The sequence below is a fragment of the Vanellus vanellus genome, assembly GCF_965231255.1.
Source record: "Vanellus vanellus genome assembly, chromosome: 23".
In the NCBI taxonomy this organism is placed as follows: Eukaryota; Metazoa; Chordata; class Aves; order Charadriiformes; family Charadriidae; genus Vanellus; species Vanellus vanellus.
Window position 1 is genome coordinate 2514093 of NC_138928.1, and position 25160 is coordinate 2539252.

Sequence of the window (25160 nt, forward strand, 5' to 3'; positions counted from 1 at the left end):
TATTGTTGTGACGAGGCACTTGGACGATAATTGGAGAGTCCCTATGAAAAGGCCTTCCCCTCACAGTGAAGTGGGACGAACAGAAGAGAGCCGCTCCTCAGGACTCCATCTCCTCTTGGTCAAGCGGTGGTGGCACAAAGCTGATGACTTCGTCGTAAGTCAGGCCTGGTGGGAAAAGCGTGACAGAAGCTTAACAGGCAGTACTGAAGAGAGCTCTCATGCAAGAAAACCTGCAACAATCTTAAAAGGTTTTAACACTATTTTAAACGAAAACCATGGTTTAATTAAGAAGAGTAAGAAAAAAAAAAATGGTTACATCATTCTCAGAGGCTAACATACACAATAAAAGATACTTTCAGCATGCTGAGGAGATGTGAATAAGTTTGAAAACATAAAGATATGAGCAACTATGTCGCCTATGTGTTTGTATGCTCATATAATAATTAGTTACCAGGGATTATGCTAATTATATCATAGAATCTGCTAATTATATCATAGAATCATAGAAAAGTTTAGGCTGAAAGGGACCTTGAAGATCATAGAGTTCCACCCTCCTGCCTGGGGCAGGGACACCTCCCACCAGCCCCGGTTGCTCCGAGCCCCGTCCAATCTGGCCTTGAACACCTCCAGGGATGGGGCGGCCACAGCTTCTCTGGGCAACCTGCGCCAGGGGCTCACCGCCCTCACAGTGAAAAATTTCTTCCTAATATCTAATCTTCTTCCAGCTTGAAGCCATTCCCCCTCATCCTATCACTACATGCCCTTTTAAAGTCCCTCCCCAGCTCTCCTGGAGCCCCTTTAGGCACTGGAAGGCCACAATAAGGTCTCCCCGGAGCCTTATCTTCTCCAGGCTGAACCCCCATAACTCTCCCAGCCTGTCCTCCCAGCAGAGGGGCTCCAGCCCATTGCAGCGCAGCCTCCTCTGGCCCCAATCCAACAGGTCCATATCTTTCTTATGTTGGGGGCTCCAGAGCTGGACACAGTACTCCAGGTGGGGTCTCACCAGAGTAGAGCAGAGGGGCAGAATCACCTCCCTGATGCACAACACGTGACAGATTCACTCAGTATAAGGACCTCAGAATCAACAGGATGCCCGCAATTTTATCAGTTTCTTTCGTGCCTCTAACGACCAGGGCTTATGGAATGGACCACAAGGGAAGCACGCTGGCTTGCTCTCCCGTCCCCCAAACTCACTTTTCCATTCTTCAATCTCAAGTTCTCTGCTTTCAAAAGACTGGTCATAGGGGTCTGCCACTGGTTCATCGTCTGGGTCGTGATACTGAGCAAAGTAAGCATGAGCCAATGCTTCTGCTGCAGTAATGCGTTTGTCTGTATCCAGTACCAACATCTTCTCTAGCAAGTCCACAGCTGCAAAAATCACCGAAACAGAAAAGAAAGGATTTTACATGGTGAGGTATGGGACGTTATACTCTAACCATAAGCTCATAAAAGCCCAACGTATATGAGGGATCTGTAGTTTCTCAGGACCCACCCCATCATCCACAATCTTTTCCTCTTATACCCTCAGCCCACACATACTTTGTAAACTTTGACAGTGGTACAGAGCTCTGTTCTGAACTACTTCTGCAGTCAAAACAGAGCTTTGGGAAAGCCCTGGTGTCCCAGGACACGCTAGCCTCAGCTTCAGGAGGAGCATAACACTTCAAAAGCAAGCCTTACCTAGTGGATTGGCACCAATAAACACATTTTCAAAGTTCATTTTCGGCATGTAAGATAAAGACTGAATGTAGTTTCTTGCCTGTGGAAATAAATGCTCTGTTGAAGTATAATACAAACCAGCCACCAAGACAGTACATTTCAATCACGTTATTATGGTCTGTCTCCTGGCTTTGCCTTCTCTTCACTTATTCTGATACTTACTAAGCCCATCATCATTACCCCTTCCCAACTAAAGGCCACTCAAGACAGCAGAGGAAGAGCTGACATTCCTTGGGGGTCATGCAAGACTGAAAAGCAAAGAGGTGCGGCAAGAGCTGGCTGCCTCGGAGTCCCGGGAAGGCTGCGTGCAGTAGGGTGTTTGTCAGTAAGCCGCGCAACAGGGCACACAATGCAAAACCGACTCACATCCAGGCTCTCCTGAGTCTTAGAAGTCTGTGGTTGAGTACTCACTGTCCAAATCTCAAGTCTTCATTTAGTACAAAAATCTTGCTGAAGAGCAGGTAGTTAATTGCCCACCCCATGCCACATGCGAGCATATCATTTATAGAAGCAGCCAACACTGCAAGTGAAGACCTGCCCTGGAAACCCCCCTCATGTGCTCAGGTCTCACCTCATGGCTGGGCATCCTGTTAATGAGATATGCAGGGGGTGTTCCCGTCAGACGCATGATCTGCTGAAGCTGGTTAATATCTTAAGTGCCTAGTCAAGGGCTTTGTTAAAAACAGTGCAAAAACCATTTTAAACAGAAAACAGCTGCATACAAAGCATCTCTTCTGCAAACCACAAGGCAAAAGCCATACAGGCAGAGTCCACTATTTTTTTCAAAATATTTGTGAAAAGTTTAGCGATTGCACTAGTGAACACTTAAAACAACGGAGAATTACTGAACAGTGGGTAACAGTGTCAGTACAGAAAGTATTTCTGTCCGCCATAAGTAGTGTTACACTACAACACGGTTGCGTCCACCATTTCCCAACAGTTTTAAGCCACCAGAGTAGGAGTTTCCTTTGGCTGAAGTTACTCCTCAAAAATTTTCCTAGGCTGCTGCAGCTACGCACAACCTCAGGAAAATGAACAAAAAATTAAAACAGAAACAAAAATTGTATCCTCTGCACTGGTTACCGGCCTTTTTTCTTGCTGCATAGAAAGTACTTAAATTCCTTGTGGTGCAAAATGAAATCGGCTCACAACTGACACCTCCTTCTAAACAGCTTTGAATGCACTTTGATATGTGGGCGAGGTGACAGAAGGCAATAAATGCAAAATTAGCAAAACATTAGCATTGCATAAGACAGAGTTAGCTGATGTCAGTGAACAGACAGGGAAAGTAAGAGCAAGTAAAGCAATGCAGCAGAAAACCAGAATTTGTTAGTGACACACTGAGGGCCCTCAAACACTTAATAGTTTTGCCATCTCCATACAATGGAAAAAAATCAGTAGAAACAGTACTTTACTGTACTTTTTTTTTTAATGGACTCTTGATTTGGACCTGGATGAGAGCAACTATTCTTTTTATATGCAATGTTAAAAAAAAAAAAAAAAAAGAAAAAGACCCACTTCAATCTTACGTATGCAAACTAATCTTTCGCTTAACCTAGTCAACCTTTAAGCTTCTCTCTCGCTAATCCCCTATACTCCAAATACCAGACTACCCTTAAGGTCCGTTCGCAGGGCACCCAAAGCAACCTGCACTATTCGCTTCCAACCTTTCCAAGGGCAGAACATCTCAGGGCTTTTTAAAGCGGTGTGATATTCAGCAAGTTGACCAATTGATTCCAATTGCACTGTATGTCTACCTTCATCAAATGTAAGTCAAGGTTAACCTCACTTTTCGCATTTACTGTCACTGTTACGAGAAACAGAACATAAGCTGCAGTACAACATAATCTTATCACTCTCCACCACGCTGATCCTCTATTACATATCAGAAACAGCAGAGCGACTTGCTACAGTACGCTGACAGTTACCTCTGCGCAAGCTCATTGCTCACTTTGCATTAACCTGTTATTCCGTACTGTTACAGCATCTCTTGCTCTAACTTTTATGCACTTCACCTTCAGAAACAGGTAAAATTAAGTGCCATTTAATACTGCCTTTGCAAAAGTTCACAGTTCAAGATTAGAGCGACATAGAAATAGCAGTATGGCTGAAAATAGAGGTCACCTGTTGAAAAGGAGACTGCAGAAAGCTTTTTGCTATTACCTTGATAAAAGGGCCCCATACAACAATACCCGTTAAATACACAGCACAATTAGTTATATTCTCAGCAGACTACATGCTGCATGCCCTGGAAACAGCTGCCACATAAAAGCACCTAAAAGGCATTTTAGATTTTATGCTACAAAAACAAAGATGGTGGCAGTAGCATTTCAGAAATTAATCATGCTACAGAAGGGACTGTGTGTTTAGAGGATAACACACTTGCTCCTGTTAAGAAAGATCCTTGGGTAGGCAATCTGGAGAAATAATAATTGAGATGAGCCTCAAGCTCTTAGCTGTGAAAAATACTTCCCCAGCAGCATCTGATCAGACAATATATCACGAAGTATAAACCCACAAACTGAAAGAAAAGTCACGAAGCAGTAAAATGAGAATATGTAAGGAAGACATCATACCACAGGCAGAGGTAAGAGGAATAAAGATCAGATACACACAGCATAAGAACTCAAAGCCATCCAAGAGCGAAGAATGACAAAGGAAGAAAAATAATGGAAAATAAATCCCAACACATACTACAGATAGACTACAGGAGGGCAATACACAAACTTGGGACTTCCGAAAGGGCAGATATTACAATCAAAGTGTAAACTCACAGACTCTGAGGAGATTTTCTTCAAAAGCTCAGGCCCTGGAGTTCCAACGAGTCTCAAAATGAGCTTCAACTGATCAATATCTAATGATGGACCATAAAGGAAAATGCTGGGACAAATCAAAATGAAAAGCGCAACATGTCAGCCTATTAATGTTGAAAGTTAACACCTGCCAAGGCCTTGACTGAAAAGCTATTTTAAGCAAACCGTATTCATTCCTCTCGTTTACAATTGAACACCCCTTCATAACACAGCTCTGTATGAGACAGATCCAACAACTTGTCTACAATACACCACATGCATTGAATTGGCCGCTGCATCCTTAATCATCAAGAAGCAGCCGTCAAAGGTTTCACCCCACTGGCAAAGGATCAGTTTACATGCTCCCTTCACCCTCAGGCCCCACACCAAAGCAGATGCAGTTAGCAGGATTAGGTGGTGTTAGTGACAGATGAAGTAAAGCAGAAGGCTGAAAAGTGTAGGTGCTAATATTAAAAAAAATAGTCAAGGCCTTTTGTGAACACCTTCCAAGGTAATTCAGCCACTTAGAAATACTTAGAAAGTAAGAAAACGACTGGATCCTGCTCGCACCCTACAGCATCCCTCCACCTGAACACGGGGTGCACCTTTCTCGGGCCCAGAGCAGCTGGGGTGCTGCAGACAGTGGGGTGCTCACCCCCGCCAGCTCCCAGGGACCAGCACGGCAGGTGGCACCAGTGCCCGTGTCTCCCTTCTGCCCGGCAGCAGACAGAACAGAACATGGGCTCAGGTTTAAAACCTCTATGTAGAAAGCTCTCGGCACGTAATGCTGCAGATGCAAAGAATGTTTTATTCAGAACAGAGATTCCACCAGGCCACCTACCAATCTAAGCTGTCCTCCTTAACAGGGCAGACAAACTAAATATTTGACATAAGTGACAAAACATACACTTGAGGGGAAAAATCCACTAAAGACACAGTTTTAGGTCTAGAACTCAAGATAGCAAGGAGAGACAAAGTACCTTTTTAAAAACCTTTAAAAGAATAATCTCCCTTCTTCTGAGTTACCCTCAATGGTGCCCTTCAAACTTACTAATGATTTCAGACTGTAATGTTTATATTTGCCCTTAAAATATATCAAACTAGTTACACATTTTCCTTTCAATAAGAGCAGTTTAATTACTAGACAATGTTTTTTCTGGGACCTATGCCTTCCTGATGTTTTAAGATACGGTTAAAATTCCTTGTTAGAACATCTTTTAATTCAAATACTATAAGCACTTTAAATATTGTCTCTTTAAAAAGAAAAAAAAGCCTCAGAGTTCCTGGCAAGCTGTATACAAAGGGAATCACCAATACTTTGCTAAAACCTTTCTCTTTTGATGTAAACTTTGGTGTAAAGCTTTACATATGAAATGAATCAAAAGCCCTGGAAACAGTACTTTGTCAGAACTGCTGAACTGATTTCTCACTTCTTGAGTTGCTTGGCCAAGTCTCACCTACTTAAACACCCAAAACCTAAGAGTAAATCCAACGTATCTAGTTGGATTTAGCTTAGCTGCTGAATTGCTAACTCTTAATTGTCAATGCTTAAAATGAAATCAGTATATGTCCTGGTGTAAGAGAATTAGCAGAAGGTGCTATGCTAAGCACAATTAGCTCATTTAAATTGGCTTTTCTTCAGTGCCATTTAAAACAGCCCTTACACCTTTCACTCATTCTTGTGCAAGAAACAGTTGTGCAAATTTCAGACTGCTAACATGCCTCAGAAGTCACATGCCATACCTCAGTTTAAATATTTAAATTCTTTTAAAGGAATTTAAAATCATGTGCACCAGGTGTGCCAACAATATTGCTGCCCAGTTTGCTGCCAGCTCTTTTCCCAGGGAAAATTGCTATTGGAAGATACTTGTGTATTACGCTTCAGTGACTTCTCAGATAAACAAGAGAAAACACAGAACGTGTAACCGACGCTGCCATAGGCATGCCAAAACCCAACCCCTGCTTCTAGCTTCAGGCCTGCCATCTATAACCTGCTCAATTGCAGCATTCATTTAACTACAGGGCCTACCACGTCCCAGAGAAATGAGCCATAAGCAATTAAAGACAGGAAAAACACTTAGTAAATACAAAGCGAAAGAAAAGAAAACCACATGTGCATGGAGAAGGAAAGCGCAGCATGCAAACCCCAAGTGCCACCACCAAGGTACCCCCAACAACTGATGTGTCTCGGTAACTCTAAAGTTCAGAACACAACCTGCCATCACCAGCAGTAGCAGGCACCGCAAGACTGCAGGAGTTTATCCAGGCAAAGCAAAGTTCAGAAGTTGTTTTAGCTGCCACCACAAGCAAGAATAAGATCTATCAGAAGAATATGTAATTTCTGACTGGTTAGTTATCATGGAAGTCTCATACTACTGAATAAAAATAGTAATAAAATACTCTTCAAAGGGAATACAGTCAACTTAAAACATACTGAAAAAGAAAATCGGCTAAACTAATACAAAACATTCAAGATATTCTTATTTGTACTTTATATCATTTCATGCAAGTCAAATTGTCAAACTAAAGTCAACTTTCCTACTTATTTGTATGAATCATTCACATCAAGAGCTGTAAAAAAATTAAGAATACACATGTTTAACAGAAACTGATCTTGGCATAAGACGGAGACGATAATAAGAAAAGAAAGCCTCTTGCTAGGCCTCACATTAAAAGCCCAAAGGACTCCGATTTTCATTACCTCAATTGTTTTTGTCTCTGACTAGTCTTTCCCACAATCTTGCTCCCCTTCTCCACCTCCTGGCAGAGGTCTTACCAGTATTAGAAATCCATCTTTCATCCAAGTATATCCACCCATAGACCACAGAATGGTTTGTGTTGCAAGGGACATTTAAAGGCCATCTAGTCCAACCCCCCTGCCATGGGCAGGGACATCAACTAGAGCAGGGTGATCACATCTTGAGCTATTACAATAGGAACAATTCAATTTCATTATTTCCTTTTATTTTATTATTAATATTTCACTAAAGTAGTTTAGTTCCTTCTAAACTCATAAGTCTCTTTTTCCCTCCTCTGCCTCTCTCTTTGAAGAGGGGAGCATCTGTCGGTCCCATCTGGGGTCCCCCAGGTCCCCAGTAGCCGATTTGGCCTAAACCACAACACTTATATTCAGTTTTAAGTTAGGAATATTGTAACAGTCCTGCAGAGCTACACCCATATTAATCACAGTTTGTTGTGTGTCGTGTCCCCCCCCCACCCCCCAGGAGTATCTACAATTCTTGCTTTAAATCAGCAACAGCCATGTTCAGAATCTCTACAGATCTGGTCCTTCAGAACTCAAAACTAAATTCATCATTAGTTTACCAGTGGCATAATTATCATAGACAGCATTGAAGATCATCATCTCAGAACACAACTTTATTACTTACCAGATTCAATTAACTGTACAGCTGGCCTATACTGAAGCCCCTTACAAGTTATATACGCATCTCAAAGCTGTATAAAAGAAACATCTGATGGACTGTAAATAACATCACACCATTTCTGCTAAATCCTTGCTGAAAGGGACCAATATTTCAAACAAGGAGGATGATCAACCTGAGAAGGCATTACCTATTCTGTTGCTATGTATTTCATGTGGGTAATGTGAAGCTATATAGTTGAGAAAAATCAACATAATCAGGCCAAAAAGCAAGAACGTCAAATTTTCAGTTGTCAAATGGGAGCAGTTTCCAGCTTCCTGAACACACAGTCACATTGCCTCCAACTACAAAGTGAATTCCCTAGAACTGCAGTGGATTTGGATATACTATATCCTTGGCTACTAGATGCATGGCAAATATATGTTGAATTAAGCATGTTAATATTAATTGCAAAAGCAGTAAATCAGCAACTGCACAGCGACATTGCAGGAGGAACACCAGCCTCAGCAAATAATTTCTTTGTACCCACAGATTAAGAGCCCAGAAGTACCCAACAGGATCTACACCTCGAAAATTCCTAAAACTGTCTCCAAAAATCATGCATATATAAAGATCTCAAAAAGCCTTTCAAGACAGGAAGAAGCTCGAACCCACTGGCATCTTCTGCTTGCTGCCTTTGGATGTCAGCAAACCTGGAGCGAAAGCTGCCAGCTTGGTGTCTTTCTAGATCCTTGGATAAGCGTTAACATGCACAAACAAGATTCGTAACCACAAACCCTGCTCCCCTTACAGTTTTAACCTCGTGATCAAACAGCATATACGTTACTCAGTGGGGAAGCACACACACAAACTGTAAGAACTACAGTACTATAGAGTTTTATCTACAATGGGAAAGGATTAAGCTTTATTTTCCTTGAAATCTAACCAATTCAGAACAGAAAAAGCATTTAATTCAAAAGCGTTACTACTATTTGCAAAAGAAAATGAACATTTAAGGTAAAGAATCACAAGCATCTGCTAGGAGATATAGATTAGTAAAGTATCTTAAAATGACAAAGCAAACAATTCAGATCCTAAATTTATTTTGCATTGTGAATATTACTGGCTGTAATTCACAGCTAAGAACGCAGCTGGAGAAAAAACTTCATAGGCTCGGAAGATAACTGTTTTGTTCAATTCTTAAAGAACACATTGTGAAGCATTTCTTACATATTGCAAATCCTGTTAGCAAATGTTTTATTTGAAAATATCAAGATTTTTAAAATCTAAAGTGTTACTGGGGTTAAACAGTGGCAACAGCTTAAAGACTTTTGCTTAGTTTGAATCAGTAATTTTTGATTTCCCATTTTTTCTTGACGGAAACAAACAAGATCTGCCCAAACCAAATTATACGTGCTAAATCAGCCAACAGAAATATGGCAACTTTTCTTCTAGCTTCTAAGCCATTTTCATTTTAGTTCTGCTTCTGTTCCTGACAATGGAAAAATACGGCAGAGATGACTAAATAGTACAGCAAGTTCAACAAATTTGAAGAGAGATTATGAGATGGAGACAGGCAGAAAAAGAGAAAAAAGGGTAAAGTTAAAGCACATATAAAAGGCAGATGAAACTGTCAAAACTGGAATCAAAGCCTTTTCCCCCTGGCAACGAGTTTTACAGTCTAGATGCTTTCCAAAAGTAATGTAGTACACAGAAGGCCAACACTTCCAAAACTAGTTTTCTTTTAATCAAATGCTACTATATTTGAATTAACAGATATAAATACTAATACAAGTTATTAAAATAAACAAACTGGGCTTGAAAAAATAAACTTTAGTAAGAGGTGGGCAATGTAACTTTCTCTGGCAAATGAAGTCAAATTTTTAGGCAATAAAAAAAAATCTTGCCAGTTGTAAGTTATCCCTATACAGTGTGTGGCTGAACAAAAAGTTGTAAGTATGACAATTTGCATCAAGTCTCAGTTCTAATTTCCTGGGGAAAATCATGACCAACTCTCACTGCTCTCTCATAAATTTGCCAAAGTGTCCTATCCAGCCCACTTCGGTGCAGTAAAAAAATAATTTTGAAAAGATGTTATTCAAGTTTGATTTTTCACATCAATACAAGCATACAGTAAAAGAAGGCTCACAATCTGTTTACACTCAAGCATGGAAGCGGAACCTAAACACTTCAGAGCAATTTGGAATGAGATCCTTGGCACTAACAAATCTGCAAACCCACTGCTTTCACAGCATACCACCAGGATACAGAAGAGAGGCCAGAAGGGATGCTTCACATTTGCTAGAAACCTGAAGCGTGAGAGGATTCATAGCAGACAGCCTACTCCATGCAGTTTTTCTCTACAAAGAGCAATGAATTTAAATAAACTTAAAGGAAAGTAACTCCCAGAAACAAACAACATGAGAGTAATTCTAGTGATGCTAATAGACAATAAAGAGGAATAAATTTGCCTTCTTGCACATTGTGATTGTTTCATGTGCAGCAAAATCAAGAACTCACCTCATCATACTGTGAGTAAAAGAAGCCATTAATTTAAAAACAAACAAACAAAAATCCCACAAACAAACAAACCCAGAACTTCTTTTCTTGTGAAGTATGTGAAAGTGAAGATCTCTAACTTCCATTTCAGAAAAAAATTATTACTTTTAAAGGATACGGTCTGTACCAGGGAACAATGTTCTTCCAGTCAACAGTTCAGCCATAATGCATCCCACTGACCAAATATCAACTGAACAAAATAAAATAAAAAACAAAAAAACATAATGCAGAAAAATAAAGTCTCAATAGAATCACTCTATCCAACAAGTACAAACAACTTTATCCTTAAACAGTCTTATGGCGTCAAAACAATCTGAGGTACACTGCAAGCTAACCGATACTGTTCGGTAACTACGTCAACTAAGACTTGTCCAAATAACAGAACACTAGATCAGGCAAATTTTAATTCCAGAGCGTAACATGCATTGAACACCCAAGAGCTGGGGAGGAATCTACACAAAGAGGAAGAAACCTGTTCAAGACAACTCTGAGGAATGAATTTGCATATGGCCTTACATAAATTCTACCCAAACAACCACCAACTATTATACTACAGATACAAGACGAGTCCATATACATGCCAGAGGAAAAGAGAAAAGAAGAAGCAGTAGAGAGGTATGAAATCAGAGTAGCACATTATTTTCTTTGATCCATATGCTCTCCTGTACAAGAGCTATTCTCAGAATCTGCTTTTCTTCTCTGTCTCTGATCTGGAAGTATTGTAGGGAAGCACAGTGTGTTGCTGAGAAGATACTGGAAACTGTGAGGAAGATAAAACTGTGAAGAAACGGCTAAGAAGAGAGGAAAGGGAGATTTATATACTTTTTAGCATTTCTTCACACCATAACTTGGCATTTTTCAGCATATTCCCAGCAGCTTCCCAGAAATGCACCTTCTCATCCAGATACAGTCCATTCACTTACTGTAAAAACCACTGCACTAGGAAAAATAAAGGGTAAGTGCTGACAACATTTTGCTGATTGCAGTTTCAAAGGTCCAAATTTAAAGAAATCTTGTGAATGCTATCACAATGATTCTTAATTTACATCTGGTTCAAATACTAATCTATGTCTTCTTTTAATCACCCTTACTGAAGTCTAATTACATGACTAGCAATTTATGTGATCAAATGGAACGTACAAAGGACAACCTCTTTTTTCCACAATTCAGGAACTGAAAAGCCTCATGTCAGTTAAATGCATTACCTGTCTGGTTGTAATGCATCCAGTTCAGCATGATCTCAGGAGCCCTGTACCACCGGGTAGCCACATAGCCGGTCATCTCATCATCTGTGTGTCGGGCCAAGCCAAAATCCAGGATCTACAGAACAAGAAAGTCATCCACCAACTACTGCAGTGGAACAACGCAAACTAGTTAGAGCAAAGAACTAGGCAGTTATTGGATTGGGTGGAGGAGAGGTGGTGCAACTGCAAAAGCAGTTATGAAACTAAATTTCACAACCTGTTAAAAGACACTAGCCTAGAACAGCGTAGGACCCAACAATCAGAATTTATGTCTGGATTATCTTCTCTCCAAAACAACTAAACCCAAACTAAAGCTGTTAACGCTTCACTTTCAAGACGATTCATTAAAAACACAAACAGCTACAGAAAAAAACATCCTTAGAAACCTTTACAGCTGGGAAGGACACAATTACTTTGGGCCACAAAAGTATTTCCATAAGGAACGATTTTGTCCCTTTAATTTCAAGGGACATCCACAAGGCATTCACTCAAATCACAGTCAAACCAATCAGACTTTGTGATTACGTTACCTTTAGCTCACAGTCTTCATTTACAGCTAGGTTACTAGGTTTTAAATCCTAAAAAAATAAACAACATCAGCATTAACATCAGCATATGTATTGTTTCACAAGTCTAAAGTAGATAAAAATGTTAAATGCGGATAGAAAATAGATTCTAACTGGCTGTAACTATCAATCCTCCACACTCGGGAAAATTATTTTATCCCAGAATCAGCTTTCTCTTCTGTGGTCCTCAGAGGTGTTGTATATAAGCAAAAACGTATAAAAGCTTATTGCAACACCAGTGCTGTAGATGTGTATTTAACAAATAGAGAACCTATTTCACAAAGATACAAGTCAAACATAAGCAGGAACAGCAACTATGGATCATGACAACCACTTCCCATGTTTAACCTTTTGACTGTTTAACTGAAATAATTCGTGGAAAATTTCTTCCCTTAGGTGCTACGCTGTAAGATTCTGTGTGACATTTTTTAAAGACATTGGTTCAGTACAGGAAGCAATCTTCAGATGAATACTCACCCTGTGTATTATGTCAGCTGAATGGATGTACTGTAAGGCAAGATGACAAATTTTATATAACAGTCCAGGCAGCCTCCTTCTCTTTTCTTCACTAGACAATACTGCCCAACCCCATTCCACACAATTCAAATGCTACAGCTTTTCTGTAGAAGGAACTGAGTGTGTCTCTACAGGTTTCAAGCAGGTAGGTGTTTCACTTTGTCTCCCCTTAAGAACACCCAGGAGTACTGCCACCACAAGTGGAACAACACAAGTGAACAAAACTGAAGAAATTGAATATTCATAGCAGATTAGAGGGCAGCATACTTCATAATTTTCCAGACTCTGCCCCTAGCAATGTATAGAAATATCTTCTTAAATGATACATAGCTTTACTGATACAGAGCCTCAAAGAGGTATGAAAGGAAGGAACAACAGTAATAGGTTATCCTACAACACATTAGGAAAGCTACAGAGGCCCCACTATGTATTCATATGAATCTCTAAGGATATGACATTCATCAAGAACTTCCACCTCCCATCGATGTGCTATCAACATTCAGGTAGGACAGGTGCAAGTACCTTCAGTCCCCGAAGAATCTGGTATATGAGGAACTGCACATGGTCATCGGTGAGTTTCTGGCATTTCACAATGTTGTTCAGATCTGCTCCCATAAGGTGTGTCACCAAGTACCTATAAACAAAGGGAAACACATAGGCTATGAAGCAATCCCTGCAACAGGATTAGGATAAAAATTCCCTATGAAGAACCAGTAGCAGGGCTGACTGTCCCAAAGTGTGTTGCTGAATGAAATATAGTTCATGACATTTTAAACAACATAGCAGATTAGTATGCCTATTCCTACGGCACTGGTCAATAAAACACAAGTGAACAAGTTTGAAGAGTCCAATAGTTTAGGATGTCTTAGTATATTTTGTGATGGAATTCAGAATCATTTGAGAACAACAGCAGACAAATTAAGGTGGCAAATATTTCTATAATAATCTGGGAGATGTAAGGAAGATACAAAAGATGTTCTGTTGCAGTCTTCAGAGAAGTTACCTACACATCATTGAATTCTTCTAGTGACTTAGCAGGGGTGAACACATCCAACAAACCAATCACCTAGAAAGAAAACGGTAAAGTGAAAAAGCTGTGAAATACAATCACAGTATAATATGACACAGTTACTAAGATCCTTCGTGGAACAGAAACTACTTATTCCAGTAGATGTTTCATTTCCAACTACATGAATCATTCAGATGTAGACAAATTAGTATTCATACAAGATCAGAAACAAAAATTCAATTCTTGTATTAAAAAAAATTAAGGTTAAAAATATACAGCTGTCTTTTCACACCAGCCATCCACTTAAAGCATCAAACAGGAGCCAAATAAAGGCAGGTGTAAACGGGTTTAGAATACCTTATTTTAAAAACCAACTAAAGTTTGTTCAGCAAATAAAGGGATGAGAAATACAGAAAAACAACCACCAGACAAAACCATTTGCTTCCTGCTCAATTCTTAGTTACACTGTTGACCATATACTAAAATCAGAATTGGGAGACTATATTTGTTTCACTTCTGCTCAGTAATGGCTAGAAAAATTCAAGGATCTGTAACACAAGCAATGAACAAGAATTACTACACTAGAAAATAAGCCACGAAAACAGTGCAATGCATTGAAGACCAAATATTCACAAAAAGCTTCACACTGTCATTTGTATTTTCTGCCTGAAGAGCAGAAAATAAATCCATCTGGTTGATAAAAATTGTTCTAATTTTCTCTGGAACATGCTTTTAAACTTTACTTTCCTTCTCTTAATAGCAAATAATATTTTATGAATATATGAGATAAAGGGACAGGTTCTCTTCATCCACCTCCAAAAAATTCCTCTTCCGTTTTGAAGTCGGCGTGTCACTTGTCTCGGATACACAAGCATCATGCACATTTCAGCAACTTCAGCAATGGTTCGAGTGTGCATATGAAACCAAGAGTTGGATTCCCGTGTTCCCCTTCACACCATCCTTTTTATCCCATTGTTTACACTTGTCAAGGATGTCTGACTCAACTGAGTTATTTCTAAGCAGAGAATTAAAAGACAAAATCTTTGAGGAACCTAGACTACGATTTTGGAAAAAAGATCAAGTGGGTAGGAAGTAAAAGCCCCTATCTAATCTACAGCATACATCATAGATTGCATTTTATTGAGGAAACTGAAGAGAGAGAACACTTTCCTGTCTCTCTTGATATACATCGCAGCAACTCCATTTCCAGACAGACATCATCTTCAAACTCTAACATGCACATCTATCCTGTATAATGATTCTCATGCTTCCGGTTTCTTTCTCCAGTGGACTCTTCCATACCAGTTTTTATAGAGAAAAAAAAACAACCAGCGTTATCCACACAGTTTAGCATGGAAAGACAAAAACTGACTGTGCTATCTCGACCTCAGGTCGTCTTCATTTATCATTTTTATCTTGCTACACTGTAAAGCACAGTAGCAAAATCCATGTCTTTCATCAAGTCTCACAAACACTTAAATACAGTTATTCTGGAGCGCATCACTGACTCAATTCTATGGAAGTGTGAACACCAGTAAGTGCAAAAACCAGTAGATTCAGAACCCAACTCCTAACCTTTTGCTTTCCCCTCCCAGCATTTTAGGATGTCACAGAGCTTATTAATTTCTTCATATGACAACAAACCCATTTGCTCTCCCATCTGCTCAGTGTTGTGCTTTACACAAGCTAACGAGGCCTCCTGGAACTTGAAAGTACAATGCAGACACGCTTGAGTGCTCTGCAGGTCCATTTATTTGCTCAAGATCATCATGTACCACACAATACAGGATATAGAAAACCATCCTATGGTCAAGCCCCTTAAACTGACATACGTTCCAGATTTGCTGGTGTGTTCTGCGCCACGTAAACCCAAGTGGTTTACTTCTGAACTGAGATCCGAATATTGAAGACACTAGCCCTAATAAGCCTGCCTGAACCGGCTCTGAACATCTCAGCATCTGCAGGATTTTTAAACCACAACCTAGATAAACTTCCCACAGATAGGTGACAGTACTATGAACTGATATTCTATATATAAACAACTTAACTTCCTTTTATCTCAAAGCTACCTAGGCTCTTTGCAATACTAATCCAAAAACATTAATGAACGCCAGACAAAGAACTGTTGCAGCACCAGTCACAATCTAATTTTCATTGCTTAACCTTATTAGTTTAGACAAAAGGGACTGATATGCTGATTTTTATTTTTTTTTTTTGGTAACACATGTTCAAAGCTTTCCTGTTTGGAGAACATCTTAAGTAGAAGAAAAGGTCCAGAAAAAAGTCCAGGGGTTGGATATTAGGCAGGATCAAATGCTACCTCTACTTTGAGACAATGGTATCATACAGAGGCACTGAGGAAGTATTGTTGACAATAGTACATATACACATCAGAAGTTCCAATTACATTAGCCACACTAAAAACACCAAGCAGATTTAAGGGATACCAGCTGCTGACTGCAGTGGTTAGAAGCCACAATACACAACCACCACTGCCACAACAGAAGTCCTGAACAGACCTTCCAAGGAGAACCTGCCAATGCAATTAGGCTTGTTTGGCTTTTTGTGCTAGATAAAGGTCCTAGGTTTGCTCAGCCCACTTCCAAAACAGTATTTCCCTTCTGCTAAATTGCAGTTTGCTTGGACAAAAGAAATCAGGAGCCTTCCTTTCCTCTTGACATTCTGACAGCTCTACAGAGGACAGGTTATGACTTTTTGCTCCATTGGATGTCATATTTGCTCCAACCAGCATGCAATATAAATACGTCGGTGTGTTAATGTCACAAACACACAGAACTTGTCAACCTACTGTTTTCTATACCAAATGGAGGTTATATCAAACAAATAGCTCAATGTAACACTTATCCTATTTTGTTTCTCTGTTGATGATTTAAGTGGATGGCTTGTATGAAAAGCCATCAGATTTCCACCCCCTCACCACCCCCTTTTTTCCTCCCTATTTTACCTACAGGAATCTAGTGAACATCTACACCACTCTCTTCTGACATTGACAAGCTAAAAAAAAAACAAATATGAAAAACCCTCTGGAAGACACTAAAAAAACCTTTGAGATTTTCTTTTTTTAAATAAATTCGTAACATAACAAAAACTACAGCTTACTACAGCAAGTGAGCAGGAGAATGTAAGTGACATCACCTGTGTCCTAAATCCTTAAGACAACATGAACCTGTTAAGCAGCAATTTCCAGATTATCGTAGGAAATATTAAGACTTTTTAATACAAAATTTGTTATATGCAAGTTTTGGGTTTTTTTTTTTGGTGTTTTGGGTTTATTGCTGTTTGTTTGTTTGTTTTAATCTGAAGCTTTTCTACAACCATAATCCCTTGGACTACTGCAAACTTTGTATTTGTATGAGAAAAATGTATGTAACAAGATCCTTAAATGCAATCATGCTGGATCCTCACTGGATAGTCCAACTTTAGACCAACTTTTCATACCATCTTCCACTTACATTTTCATGTTTCATGTGCTTAAGTAGCCGTAGCTCTCGGTAGGTCCTTTTGGCATGGATGATAGACTGAAATGGTCGGGACAGCTTCTTTACAGCCACACGCAACCCAGTTTTTGTGTCAAAGGCAGAACTACAATAAAAAGTAATCAAATTATCAAAATGAATTATTTATAAACACATTCAAATCCACACTTAGCAACTCCAGACAGCAGCTATCTGGACACTGAGTCAGAGGCAACCCTATTTCTCCATTTCTGAAATGAAAATAATTTCTAGGCATTCTGGTCCACAACCTGCAACCCCCTAACCTCCCCATATTTACACAACTGTTGTTTTTTTACAGAAAACGTTTACTAGATGAGTCTTGTTCACACAGTAAAGGTAAGTTTTGTAGAAAAAAAAGAAACGTTTATGATTATTCTTTCTAAAAATAGTAGTGCTCTTAAACATAAATATGGCAATAAGAGTCCGGAGAGAGGAAGAGCGCTTGTAAATATCAGCTGTATTCCTAAACATATTTTCATACACAACACTTCATCACAAACTGCTATGCTCAAGATACTACCTCTATGGTTTAAGTCCATACAAAAACCTAAGGCCCGTGCCTAATAAAATAAACGATGATGCCTATTAATCACAACTGAAGCTGAAATCAAACCTCTTTGGTAAATCGTTTCTAATCCTGAACTCCCATTGTACAAAAATGCATGTGAATTTGTGATGTTAAGGTTTACATTGCTAAAACTTCTCCCTTTAGCAGGAACTCATACATAAAACCCATATGTATAAATAGTGTTTCTTCTTAGAACCTACGAAGACAAACTCCATCCTATTTGGTAACTTCATATATATATATATATATATATATATATATATATATAGTTGCTATTTTGTACTGTAAAATCATCTTTTCAATGAACAAGTCCTATTACAACCTATTTATTTATAATGTTAAGAAGCAAAAACCTGACACTTTTAAAACAACCAAAAATTTAACACACGAAGAACTACATTACATTTCTGATACACTGCATAAAATTTTCCAGAGCTTAGGGCTTATATGTGAGGACTAAAGAAATGTAGGTATTTAACTGTAAATTACTCCTCTTCTCTTCTTTGATGTTCTTATCTAAAACAGCTTTGGTTTGTCAAAAAGGAAGGAGGAGAAGAAAGAGGATGTGAAATCAAGGTTACACTTGATTCAAGATAACAAGCAAGGGGAAAGTATGGAATGGAGGAAGTCAGAAGAGGACAATATTTGTTTATTTTCCCACTGCATTTTGATTTAGGGCTAACTCTTGATTCCATTTAAAAGTGAGCATGCACTAGTTCTTGATAAACATCAAGTGAAAAGGAAAGCTATACATGTATAAATGTAAAGAAGTAGCTTAATTAACAGAAAGTTCAAAACCAAATCACAAAGGTAGTCCCAGAACAAAACCACAATTGCACATACAATCCTTACCCCTCACCAAAGAATCTATCTGAAATAAATGTAGTTATCATTTATTTTTAAAGCAACTAACTGGAAGTAACTTGCAAAAAGACTCCTTATCTCAGTTGTTCAGTTTCCAAGGAACTTGCTATATGAGGTTTACGAGAAATAGAAAACAAAATACAAGCTTGTTTCTACGAACAGCGATCCTTCCTCTAAGTCCTGCAAGAGAGTGGAAAAACCTACTGTGCACGATGGAAGAAAAGCATCTCCTTCTCTATAAAGGGGCACCTGCACACACACAGTGGAAATAGCTCTCTGGAAAAGATACGAAGATCCAGCTAGCCAGAAGTTCACAGGAACACTAAACTGCCATAGTTGAATTTCTCAAGCTACACCATACTGTCTCAAAGAATGCCTGTTATGAACCACTTCCACACACCAGTTATCCTTTACACCTCACTCAGCCTGGGCAGGCAAAAGAAGCCATTAAGCATTCATTTTTTAATCTTGATTTCAAATGAGCTTCAGCAAGCCTTCACACACCACTGGAATATCAATATTTAAGCTGCAACACTACAGGAAACAATTTTTTTTTTAAGCTTTTTTTTTTTTAATATACAAACATACTTAATTCAGGCTGTAATTATATGACAATATTTTAATGATACTCAAGGTGTTTTCTAGGACTTACAGCAAAAATAAGATTAGTCATCATAATTCAGCACATGCTGTTGTGAATTAGTCATGAATCTTTACCAGCTTTCAAACATTTCGGGTACAAAAGGCAGCATATACCAGTATCTCTCATCCTGAAAAGGGGGTATTAACCCCCTTCACAGCTACAGAGTCAGATTTCCCTCTTGGTCTCCACAAGATTCTCTTTAGAGAATATTTCAGAGTCACCAGACCTATCACAAGCTCTTTCAGAGTCCAAAGGAAATTTAATTTCACCTTCTTTTTAATGACATTTTTGGGGTCATATCAAGTCATCATTTCACTGTAGTACATATACAACCTCCAAGGAGAATTGCAATCAGCAGAACTGAGAGACTGTTTAACCAGCACAATGACATTGTGCACAAGCCCAGGAAAGAAAATTTTATATTATTGCACATTCACAATCTAGAGTTACCCTTCAAGTCAGAAGAATTCTAAGTTCAGTCACATTTGAGGCCTAAAGACTATTTCCCTACAGATAAAGGCATGCTGAGTAATTTTCTGCCAATACAGATAACTGCCTAATGGTTTTCACAAGTATGGAACACAGAGCTACAGAACAGCTGTCGTGTTGCAGAACATTTTTAAGAACACTAAGCTGGCTTTCATCACAGACTTAAAACAGCTGCATTACACTGATCACATTTCAGCTAAAAAAGCCCAACTGGGGAAAAAATTGCATGATCCACAGTTTTAAATCCCTTTTAAAACAAGATCAGCGCAAATTCAGAATTTATCACAGCTTCCACATTTTTTAACCTCTTACATAGTACTGCACTACAGCACATGAACTGCATACATCTCACTCTGAGCTAAAACTACAGTTATGAGCTAACCTGAATCAAATCCAGAATGTAAGAGTTAGAATAAAACAATTATTTTAGAGAATATATACACTGATTCAACTTACATCTTCTTAGAAGTAACATGTGAAGTAGTCTCAGGAACAGAAGTACACACAGAAAAGTGCAATTTATTTAAAAATTAGATAATCAGCATGTTAATTTTTGTGTACAGATTATTTTGCTATATAGTATGCTGCTCATCACTAGCGCCTATGCAAATACCCAAGCTAACTGAATCTCTTCAGTGGTATCTTTGGAGTTAATTTATGCATCCCTAATTATAGACAGAAAAAAACACAGTTCTCAGTACCTGACAGTTTATCATTAACACTAGTCACTTCTGGGCTCAGTCTGTAATGCATTTCATTAAGTTACCCTCCCACCACACTATAAAAAGTTGTAAATCTTATTCTCCTCTGCTACATTGGCTTCTGCTTCTAAAAAGTTGCAATAAAAATCTCCCTACGGGACAGATGTGCTCACACTAATTTCATTTCTTAATATACAAAGTAGCCATGAAGTTCAAACTACTTGTCTTTGCTTTCAGAGCTCTGATCATGGCTTTTCTGTGCATGTCCATCTCCTACTCGATGCCCCTTCCTCACGTGTGTTCTGCTAATCCTACCTGTATGGCTGCTTCATCCCACTCAGTTATACAGTTCTTTCCATATCACTCCTCAGGTATCTACCACACCTTACCGGAGAAGCAGGCACCTGTCCCTCCAAGCGCATACATACTTTGGAAGAACTTGCACACTGTGATCAGGAATTACTAAGCCTTAAGATGCACATTGGGGAAAAAAAAACAAACATTGAGGAACTGTTACTACAAAGGTGATATTTAGGGTTGTTACTTCATTTCCTCTGGAGCCTAATGTTTTAAAATTTCTTAAATCCATACTATGTCTCTGTTAGTTTAAGAAGAGGGGAATTATCTCAGTATCTTCATAATACCCAGGAAATTCAGAGTCGGTGTTGCTACAACTGTGGGTTGAAATGGGAAGAAATCACAGGTTTTGGAAGGGCTATATAACTCAACAGTCCATGAACAAAAAAAGCCAAAAAATTCTAAGTCTTGGCTGTTCAATTCCTTTCCAAATTAAATAAGGCAACACAGATAGCCTGCAAAGCAATTAAACCAAAAACCTTCTTTTACAAAGGTATTAACACAACACACAAAGAACTACTGCAAAAAATACAACAATGAAGTAAATTCCTAAGGGTATACAGAGTCTGCCTTCATAGCATTTTAGAAACTGATGGTAAAGATCATCAAAACACACATAAGCAAAGAGCTTAGCTTAGAGCTGGCTGAACTAGTGCTGTTTGCTGAGACTTCCCTCCAGCACACCCAAAAAACAAAGCGATGCTCCAGCTAAACTGAGTCACCGATCGATCCCATCTCCATTCAGGAGCTCCCCACTGCAAGATGCTGCATTCTCTCGGCCCCTCTCCCTACAGGCAGTACTACAGGACTGATACTTCAGGAACCCACATGTGTTTTCATGTAGACCTTGTTACAAAATCCTTTTCATGCAAAAGACTACGTTGTATGAATATACAAAACTGTTGCAAGAATAAATGAAACAGCATTTCACACAATAGATGTCACAGCAATTGTTATGCGACTTAGTAATGAACAACCTGATGATACATATCGATGTTTTTCGAAGTTTTGGAACTGAAGCCCTACTTGCATCTCCAAGTACTTTCAGTTTTTAAAAATGGATCCTGAAAAATACCCGAGTAGGCTATTTGAACATCCTTCTTCCAACACTGCACACAATACTGCCAAAAACACAAGACTATTTGCTCTACATTTAAGCACATACCTTGGGTGGCTTAAGCTACCTGCAGAAAATGCCTCTCTCTCTTCATCCACTAACTACAAAATAAAGGCAGGTTCTTATATTAGTGTGTTCAGAGTCATACTAACATTAGACATTTAAAGCGGCCTACAACAGACAGCTCCATAGTCTAAATGATTCATCTGCTGGCTTCTTTCTTTTTTATTAGTTTTTCTCCCACTTTCTAGAAATTCCTCGTTTTTAAATACTTCATCTTGAGAACTAAACAAACAACAGAGCATTTTATTATGTTCTAATATAATAATGCAGTAAACATACATGGAAGTATATTTAACCATTCAGTTTAAGGGTGGTTAAAACCCCGCTATTTACTATCCCAACCCAGAGGTACACCAAACTCAGCCTCAATTGAAACTAGGTAACTTTAGTGGGGAGAAAAAAAAAATCTTTAAAGGGACAGTGCATGGAACAAGTCATTGCAGGCATATCCTTAATACTATGGATCACCATTTGCAGATTAATAAAATGACATATATATGCAAGGGGTTTTGTGGTTGGTTTTTTTTTTTTTTTATATATTCTGACATACTTTCCATATCTGTAGTCTTTCCAAATTGTATCTTTTCTGAAAGATTTTTAGAAGAATATACAGAAAACCATTAACATGGCCTGTAAAACAACTCATGTGCCACATATCTGAAATTGCTTCCAATACAAAATTGTTTCATCTGGTCTGAACACAGTTGCACAATCTTTTGAAAGTTTTGACACAGCAAAACAGGAAATTCACGATGACAAACTTTGGAAGTATTACACGCACAATGGAGACTGTGGGGAGGGGGAAAAACAGAAGAGGAACGGGCTAGATGGTGTAGAGGCAACCTTAAAAATGCAATGGACAAGGAATTGAGCAAATTAGCTTCCTATTACATTTGGGGAGTTATGTAACTCTGTGGCACTTACGGGGGTATTCATCAGCTATAGCAGCAAGTCCCTTCTTTCACCAGAACTAAACCCCTCTATTTTAAAAAAGCTCGACAAGTACATTGGTTAATCTTGCTACGAGAATTGACTAGCCTTAGTCTTTTATGAAAAACAAGTATTTGCACATTTGGGTCACAGCAGTTTTAAAAAATGCATGTAATTTAAGCTGAACTTACAAAAAAATTTCTAACAGTAGGCTAAGAACAGCTGAGAACTTCATTTCTTTAAAATTGCAGCACGTGCTCAGCAACTCCTTTTCTTTACTGATAGAGTTCAATATGTATACCTCCTCATGATATAACATAAATGATATTCATGACATAAATTTGCACATTATGCTAATGAAAAAAGATGCATAGCTGCAGCAGAGCAGATGTGTAATCATTATGCACCCATATTTGAAAATTCTGATCACACTTTGACAGAGCCAAAGAACAGGGAATAAAAAACAATGCTCATGTGAAAGATATTTCTTAATAAAAGGACACAGTAATCTGTGCAACACTTTTATACAGCTCTACTCTATGACTGCTAAAGTCTGTCAAACCCATTCAACTACACCTTTGTATTTAAGATTATACAATGTATACAGCCCAGTTAATTTATGTTTCATGATCCAACATACTTCAGCAGAGAAACTATAAATTAAGGAAGTATTGTATTTTGCACGTGTAACCTGTCATATGTTTTGTTCCTATTAGGTAAGCATTAAAAACTAAACTCTTATCTTCAATCTCTCCATATTTCTGCAGGTCTCCTACCAGGACTTTACTCTCCCAGGCAGTGCATATTACAGTAATTGTCATTCGACAGCAATAAAACAAGTTTTCCTGTGTTGATCTACTATTGCCGTGAAAATATCGATACGTGTAAACCCACTGTTACAAGTGAGGGATGCAAAAAGAGCCCTCACAGCCTTCCCCCTCCCCTCTCCGCCTATCAACAGGCTCCAGTTAAAAATATAATTGCCTCAAATATAATCTACCGTTCAGGTCCAGCAGGAAACTGGGACAAGAGCTCTGCAAAGCCAGCTACGGGGGACTTGCCAGTCTCCATCCCCCTCCACCCCCCCACCTACTAGCTGCAAGAAGGCATACGGTGAAATATGTCTATATGAGATCATTCGGGGGGGGGGGGGGGGGGGGGGGGGAAGCTGGGACATGATTATCTTCCCCTGCAAAAATGTTTTAGTGCCACCTGCCATGTGGTGCAATCCCCGACGCATTCCAAAGGCAAGACTGCGGCTTCCCGGCAGCCCCGCTCTCAAACCGGGGAGGGAAAAGTGTGTTTCTTTGCAGGAGAATGGTAAAAAGCTGAGGGAGAGGAACCTCCGGAGGACAAGCAAGCCCCGCTCGGCTCCCCGCGGTGACCGCCCTGCGCGCATCCCGCCGCCGGTCCCGACGAGCCGGGGCAGGTTTCCAGGCGGAGGGACCGGAGCCTGGAACCGGCAACCTGAGGAGAACCCCCCCACCGTCCCCTCCCAGCACTCACCAGACGGAGCCGTAGGCCCCAGAACCGACCGGAGAGAGGTTCTGGTAGCGCTCGGGCACCTCCCACACTGTCTTGTTCAGCTCCTGCCGGTAGAACTTGGGCCGCTCCTGAGACATTTCGGTTCCGGAGCCCGCCCCGCCCGGCCCGGCGGGAGGGGGAGGCTCTGTCCGCGGCTGCAGCACCACCACCGCCGCCGCCGCCACCACCTCCAGCAGCAACAGCAGCAGCTTCTTCCTTCCTCCTCCCTTCACCCGCCTGCCTTCTCCCGCGAGCGGGGGCGGCCCTGCAACAGCAACGCCCTCCCCGCCGCCGTCCCCTCACGCCGCCGACCGTTGGCCGCCGCTGCCCCGCCCGCCTTCCCCTCACCTCAGGGGGCGGGCGCGGTGACAGCGGGGCGCTGGGCGGCCCTGTCACCGCCTTCCCCCGCCTTCTCCCTCCCGCTTCTCCCCCGGCTCCCTCAGGGCGGGATAACCCCGTGAGGTGAGGCCAGGGCTCGGCCGACCGGCCGGCAGCGAGCAGTGCGGCGGGGTTGGAGGGGTGTGTGTGTGTAGGGAAAGACGTTCCCGTCACAGGTAGGAGGGCACCAACGACGCCACAGCCGCTGCCCTCCGCCCCTCACCGCCCGCCCCGCTCCGCT

The 25160-nt window shown here is 40.0% G+C and overlaps 1 protein-coding gene across 3 annotated transcripts; it reads right to left on the reverse strand.

Annotated features, from left to right (window-relative positions):
- On the reverse strand, positions 1-24876 carry MAPK14 (mitogen-activated protein kinase 14). Of its 3 annotated transcripts, none has more exons than XM_082494481.1 (12): positions 24524-24876; positions 17241-17370; positions 13766-13824; positions 13281-13392; positions 12720-12749; positions 12207-12254; positions 11638-11752; positions 10551-10622; positions 2291-2370; positions 1681-1759; positions 1195-1368; positions 1-165 (listed from the first exon to the last, which is right to left on the reverse strand). In XM_082494481.1, the coding sequence occupies exons 1-12, from the start codon at positions 24637-24639 to the stop codon at positions 98-100; spliced, it is 1083 nt and encodes a 360-aa protein (XP_082350607.1). In that variant the 5' UTR covers positions 24640-24876; the 3' UTR covers positions 1-97. The 3 variants fall into 3 exon arrangements, with proteins under 3 accessions (XP_082350607.1, XP_082350606.1, XP_082350608.1); XM_082494480.1 differs by lacking the exon at positions 2291-2370 and adding an exon at positions 4494-4573; XM_082494482.1 differs by lacking the exons at positions 2291-2370; positions 13766-13824; positions 17241-17370 and adding an exon at positions 4494-4573.
- Positions 24877-25160: the final 284 nt, after the last annotated feature.

Excerpts from the sequence above, each read along its gene's own strand:
- MAPK14 (XM_082494481.1), bottom strand. The coding sequence starts at position 24,639 with ATGTCTCAGGAGCGGCCCAAGTTCTACCGGCAGGAGCTGAACAAGACA. Across the intron at positions 2,371-10,550 it reads ATTGTTCCCTGGTACAGACC|ATATTAACCAGCTTCAGCAG; the intron begins GTATCCTTTAAA and ends TAGGCACTTAAG. Across the intron at positions 1,760-2,290 it reads ACAGGATGCCCAGCCATGAG|GCAAGAAACTACATTCAGTC; the intron begins GTGAGACCTGAG and ends TTATTTCCACAG.